At 43.6% G+C, this 6,888-nt stretch overlaps 1 protein-coding gene across 1 annotated transcript in view; it reads right to left on the reverse strand.

The window, feature by feature from the left end:
- Window positions 1-6,881, reverse strand: part of LOC122544131 — a 66,897-nt gene extending 60,016 nt beyond the window's left edge. Inside the window, exons 1-6 of the mRNA XM_043683169.1 lie at window positions 6,836-6,881; window positions 6,201-6,248; window positions 3,946-3,987; window positions 3,016-3,057; window positions 2,388-2,429; window positions 1,623-1,664 (exon numbers count right to left, since the gene is read on the reverse strand). Coding sequence (XP_043539104.1) covers window positions 1,623-1,664; window positions 2,388-2,429; window positions 3,016-3,057; window positions 3,946-3,987; window positions 6,201-6,224 — 192 coding nt within the window. The 5' untranslated portion in view covers window positions 6,225-6,248; window positions 6,836-6,881. The remainder of the gene's footprint in view (window positions 1-1,622; window positions 1,665-2,387; window positions 2,430-3,015; window positions 3,058-3,945; window positions 3,988-6,200; window positions 6,249-6,835) is intronic.
- Between the last annotated feature and the right edge of the window lie 7 nt (window positions 6,882-6,888).

Here is a 6,888-nt window from a genome sequence, read left to right on the forward strand (position 1 = left end):
TATTACTCTGTATCATAGTGGGCAATCGGGGGGGAGGCTGGATGTATTACTCTGTATCATGGTGGGCTATCGGGGGAGGGGAGGCTGGGTGTATTACTCTGTATCATGGTGGGCCATCGGGGGGAGGCTGGATGTATTGCTCTGTATCATGGTGGGCAATCGGGGGGAGGCTGGATGTATTACTCTGTATCATGGTGGGCTATCGGGGGAGGGGAGGCTGGGTGTATTACTCTGTATCATGGTGGGCCATCGGGGGGAGGCTGGATGTATTGCTCTGTATCATGGTGGGCAATCGGGGGGAGGCTGGATGTATTACTCTGTATCATGGTGGGCTATCGGGGGAGGGGAGGCTGGGTGTATTACTCTGTATCATGGTGGGCCATCGGGGGGAGGCTGGATGTATTGCTCTGTATCATGGTGGGCAATCGGGGGGAGGCTGGATGTATTACTCTGTATCATGGTGGGAAATTGGCGGGGGTGGGGAGGCTGGATGTATTACACAGTTACAGAGAACTGCACACAGCAAGGGCTCTGTAGAAAGAGTGTGCTGCATCATCTGGCTGGTCGTACAGAGGGTGTGCTGCACTGTCAGGAGGGGCAGCACACAGTGAGTGTTGCACTGTAAGGGAGAAATATACCGAGCTGGAGATGCACCTTCAGGGGGTCAGTATTGAGACAACAAGCTCAAGAAGTTTGTACTGACGACATTACGCTGTCTTCAGAGTTTCAAGGAAGTGAGAGTTGCAATGTTGGTGGGGTCACTGGCAGGCAGGGTAATAAACCAAGGCTCTCTCTCTGCTCTGAGTCGCTATGCAGTCCCTGTTGTCAGGGAGCCAACATAACTTTCAACTTCAGCAGGGAAAGATCTCTCAAATAACACAGCAACGAATGAGCACTTTCACAAAACAGCCATGAGGTTGAAAAATCTGTCTTCATGATTGCCCATTTGCCCTCACCAGATCTGTACTCTTCATCGCAAATCCTGTCCCTGACAGTTTGGGATTCAAATCACCGAAACATTTGGATGTTAACAGTGTCACTGTCATCAAATACAATGTACATTATAATTAATTTACTGAGAAAACGGGAAAGATGTAGTATTCAACGCCCCATGAGACACCATGTAGACTGCCCGTCACAGGTAAAAACTGCAGGGTTACCTGATCGCCTGGGAAATTACCATTATCCTAGCTTACATTCATATTGGAGTTAGCTACACAATCTTCAATCTAACAACTCAAGAAGAGATTCAGACCTCATCGCTGTACTATGGGGGGCAGTACAGAGGGAGGGCTGCACTGTTAGGGGCAGTACACAGGGAGTGCTGCTCTATCAGGGGATAAATGCTTCCACAGCAAACTTCGGGAATCTGTACTGACGGCATTACACTGTTTTCAGAGACATGACTGAGAGCTGCAATGTTGACAGTGTCAATGCAAGCAAGATGTTAAACTATGGCTCTGTCGGCCTTCTTTCAGTGGGCAGTCACTGTTGTCACATGGTCAACACAATGTCCAACTCCTGCTGGGACAAATATTATAAATGTGTGAGAAAGGAGCATTTTCAGGAAACAGCTATGCGAGTACATCAAATCTGTCTTGATAAAGCATCTTCTCCCTCACCAGATCTGTACCCTTCTTCAAAATGCCTGACTTCGCCCCTTTCTGGAAAGAAATGAAGAAAACATTTGGATGTTAGCAGTGTCAGTGTTACCAAACACACTGGGATTAATTTCCAGAGAGAACACTCAGAATTCATTAGTTTGGGACCCCATGGGGTTACCATGAAGCCGATTAATTACAGCTAGTAACGGTGCGGTTACCTGTTAACCCGGAAAATTGCCTTTATCATGTCCACATTCAAAACGATGCTAGATACATAATCATGAATCTTACAATGAATGAATCCATTCAGCCCCGACCCCTTTTACCAGGATTGCAGTGCAGATGGAGTACTGTGCCTATGGGATACAGTACAGAGTGAGTGCGGAAGGCAGCATCATCAGGGAGACTATACACAGCGAGTGTTACATGTTCAGGAGGCTATGTGGAGGGAGTACTGCACTGTCAGGGAGGCTGAACAGACTGAATGTCTGTGGGTAAGCACTGAGACAGCAAACTCAGCAAATCTGTACTGACACCATTACCCTGTTTGCAGAGACACAATTAAGTGTGAGCTGCAATATTGTCACTGTCACTATCAGGAGAGATGTTAAACCAAAGTTCTGTCTGCCCTTTTTCAGTTTTTTATGTTGTCATGTGGGCAACATAAATGTCCAATTTCTGCTGAAAAAGATCTCTCAAATAACACTGCAATGACTGAGCACTTTCCAAACACAGCTACATGAGGCCAGCCAAATGTCACAGTAATGGTCCATTTGCCCTCACCGGATCTGTACTCTTCATCGCAAGTGCTGTCCTCGACACAGTCTGGAAACAAATCACCAAAATATTTGGATGTTAGCAGTGTTGCTGATGTCAAGTACATTATATTTTAATTACTGAGAAAACAGGAAAGATGTAGTATTCAACGCCCCATGAGATACCATGTAGACTGCCCATCACAGCTAAAAACTGCAGTGTTACCTGTTCACCTGGGAAATTACCATTATCCCAGTTTACATTCATAATGGAGTTAGTGGACAATCATACATCTAACAACCCAAGAAACCATTCACACCTCATCCCTGTACTATGGGGCAGTACAGAGGGAGGGCTGCACTGTCAGGGGATAAATGTTTATACAGCAAACTCAGAGTCTGTACTGACAGCATGACACTGTGTTCAGAGACACGATTCAGAGCTGCAATGCTGACAGTGGCAATGCAGGCAAGATGTTAAACTGTGGCTCTGTCTGCCCTGTTTCAATGTACAGTCTCTGTTGTCATGTGGTCAACATAATATCCAACTTCTGCAGAAACAAATATTTCAGAGAGCACTATGATAAAGGAGCACTTTCAGAAAACAACAACACAAATACAACAAATCTGTTTTGATAAAGCAATTTCTCCCTCACCAGATCTGTACCCTTCTTCAAAATGCCTGACTTCGTCCCTTTCTGGAAAGAAACAAAGAAAACATTTAGATGTTAGCAGTGACACTGTTGTCAAAAACACTGGGATTTATTTCCTGACAGAACACTCTGAATTCATTAGTTTGGGACTCCATGAGGTTATCATGAGTCACAGGTAGTATCTGCATTGTCACCTGCAGACCTTTGAAATTATTATTGTACTGTCCACATTCAAAACTATGTTAGATACATAATCATGAATCTTACAAAGAATGAAGCCATTTAGCCCCCATCCCCTCTACCAGGATTGCAGTGCAGACGGAGTACTGTGCCTATGGGATACAGTACAGAGTGAGTGCGGACGGCAGCATCATCAGGGAGACTATACACAGCGAGTGTTACATGTTCAGGAGGCTGTGTGGAGGGAGTACTGCACTGTCAGAGAGGCTGAACAGACTGAATGCTGCATCATCAGTGGGTAAGCACTGAAACAGCAAACTCAGCGAATCTGTACTGACACCATTACCCTGTTTGCAGAGACACAATTAAATGTGAGCTGAAATGTTGACGGTGTCACTATCAGGAGAGATGTTAAACCAAAGTTCTGTCTGCCCTTTTTCAGTGTGCAGTCACTGTTGTTATGTGGGCAACATAATGACCAATTTCTTCCGAGAAAGATCTCTCAAATAACACTGCAATGACTGAGCACTTTTCAAACACAGCTACATGAGGCCAGCCAAATGTCACAGTAATGGTCCATTTGCCCTCACCGGATCTGTTTTCAGTGTGCAGTCACTGTTGTCATGTGGGCAACATAATGACCAATTTCTTCCGAGAAAGATCTCTGAAATAACACTGCAATGACTGAGCACTTTTCAAACACAGCTACATGAGGCCAGCCAAATGTCACAGTAATGGTCCATTTGCCCTCACCGGATCTGTACTCTTCATCGCAAGTGCTGTCCTCGACACAGTCTGGAAACAAATCACCAAAAAGTATGGATGTTAGCAGTGTTACTGCTGCTATGTACTCTATAATTAATTTACTGAGAAAACAGGAAAGATGTAGTATTCAACATCCCATGAGATACCATGTAGACTGCCCATCACAGCTAAAAACTGCAGGGTTACCTGTTCATCTGGGAAATTACCATTATCACAGCTTACATTCATAATGGAGTTAGCTGGACAATCATACATCTAACAACCCAAGAAGCCATTCACACCATATCCCTGTACTAGTATAGAGTATAGAGGAAGTGCTGCACTGTCAGGGGATAAATATTTTGACAGCGATCACCGGGAGTCTGTACTGATAGCATGACACTGTGTTCAGAGACACGATTCAGAGCTGCAATGCTGACAGTGGCAATGCAGGCGAGATATTAAACTGTGGCTCTGTCAGCCTGTTTCAATGTACAGACTCTGTTGTCATGTGGTCAACATAATATCCATCTTCTGCAGAGACAAATATTTCGAATAGCATATGATAAAGGAGCACTTTCAGAAAACAGCTAAGCGAGTATGACAAATCTGTTTTGATAAAGCAATTTCTCCCTCACCAGATTAGATTAGATTAGATTACTTACAGTGTGGAAACAGGCCCTTCGGCCCAACAAGTCCACACCGACCCGCCGAAGCGTAACCCACCCAGACCCATTCTCCTACATTTACCCCTTCACCTAACACTTCGGGCAATTTAGCATGGCCAATTCACCTTCAAAATTTCTGACTTCTTCCCTTTTTGGAAAGAAATAAAGAAAACATTTGGATGTTAGCAGTGTCACTGTTGTCAAATACACTGGGATTAATTTCCTTACAGAAATACTCCAGATGGATTAGTTTGAGACTACATGAGGTTACCACGCAGCCCACTAATCACAGCTAGTACCTACGCGGTGGTATGACACGGGGTAATCCCCTCTGCAAATTTAAACCAGCCACACAGAAAAGTTCACCTCACACCCTAATCTGTTAAAATTCGAGAGGCAAGCAACAATCCGAGAGGTCACTATTTAAAGGAAACATTCACAATTTCATTTTTTACGTACAACAGCGAATATTAAAACCAACAACTGTTTACAACTCCTTTCTCTTAAACCGATCTTTTGCCTCCCGCTCAGCAATGCCGGTCCAGTTAAAAATCCTGATTATGATTTACAAAAATAAGATCACATTTCAAAATACCAGTCAGCTTTATCAAGTCTCCTTTGTAGATTTTATCTCGGTCAGTTTTAATTTTCTGCTGCGCACATTTCTTATTGACAGGTACCTTTCAGAGAGTTCTTCAACTCGCAGTCTATATTTGTGATGTACTTGGCAGTTCCCCTTCTAACTGTTCAAAATGTCTAGTTTTATACCCCAAAACATCGGATTCGTTTCATTGCTTTAATATTATCAAAATCCTAAATTAAAATGTGCTTGGATTTCGGTATCTTGAGGTATAGTTTAAACTGACTGGCCAAATTTGACTTTGTTTCATGGCAACTCATCTGCAGCTGTTTATTTCCCAAGTGTTACATTGTTACTTTGTTCAGGAGTCTCTGTACTTCGTCAGTCCTTCTAGTTTTTCAATGCTCTTAAAGGTACAATACAGCTCCACATTTTAATAATAGCCGTTAACTGTTCACCTTGGAAATTATCAATATACAGTTCACATTCAAAACTACGCCAGATACATAATCATGAATCTTACAATGAAGGAAAGCATTCAGCCCTCATCCCCTTTACCAGGATTGCAGTGCAGACGGAGTACTGTGCCTCTGCGGTACAGTACAGAGTGAGTGAGGAAGGCAGCATCATCAGGGAGACTATACACAGCGAGTGTTACATGTTCAGGAGGCTGTGTGGAGGGAGTACTGCACTGTCAGGGAGGCTGAACAGACTGAATGCTGCATCATCAGTGGGTAAGCACTGAGACAGCAAACTCAGCAAATCTGTACTGACACCATTACCCTGTTTGCAGAGACACAATTAAGTGTGAGCTGAAATGTTGATGGTGCCACGATCAGGAGAGATGTTAAACCAAAGTTCTGTTTGCCCTTTTCGAGTGTGCAGTCACTGTTGTCATGTGGGCAACATAATGACCAATTTCTGCCAAGAAAGATCTCTCAAATAATGAATGACTGAGCACTTTCCAAACACAGCTACATGAGGCCAGCCAAATGTCACAGTAATGGTTCATTTGCCTTCACCGGATCTGTACTCTTCATCGCAAGTGCTGTCCTCGACACAGTCTGGAAACAAATCACCAAAATATTTGGACGTTAGCAGTGTTGCTGATGTCAAGTACGTTATAATTTATTTACTGAGAAAACAGGAAAGATGGAGTATTCAACACCCCATGAGATACCATGTAGACTGCCCATCACAGCTAAAAACTGCAGTGTTACCTGTTCACCTGGGAAATTACCATTATCCCAGTTTACATTCATAATGGAGTTAGCTGGACAATCATACATCTAACAACCCAAGAAGCCATTCACACCTCAACCCTGTACTATGGGGCAGTACAGAGGGAGGGCTGCACTGTCAGGGGATAAATGTTTATACAGCAAACTCAGAGTCTGTACTGACAGCATGACACTGTGTTCAGAGACACGATTCAGAGCTGCAATGTTGACAGTGGCAATGCAGGCAAGATGTTAAACTGTGGCTCTGTCTGCCCTGTTTCAATGTACAGTCTCTGTTGTCATGTGGTCAACATAATATCCAACTTCTGCAGAAACAAATATTTCAGAGAGCACTATGATAAAGGAGCACTTTCAGAAAACAACAACACAAATACAACAAATCTGTTTTGATAAAGCAATTTCTCCCTCACCAGATCTGTACCCTTCTTCAAAATGCCTGACTTCGTCCCTTTCTGGAAAGAAA

Source organism: Chiloscyllium plagiosum, chromosome 46, assembly GCF_004010195.1.
Source record: "Chiloscyllium plagiosum isolate BGI_BamShark_2017 chromosome 46, ASM401019v2, whole genome shotgun sequence".
Taxonomy (NCBI): domain Eukaryota; kingdom Metazoa; phylum Chordata; class Chondrichthyes; order Orectolobiformes; family Hemiscylliidae; genus Chiloscyllium; species Chiloscyllium plagiosum.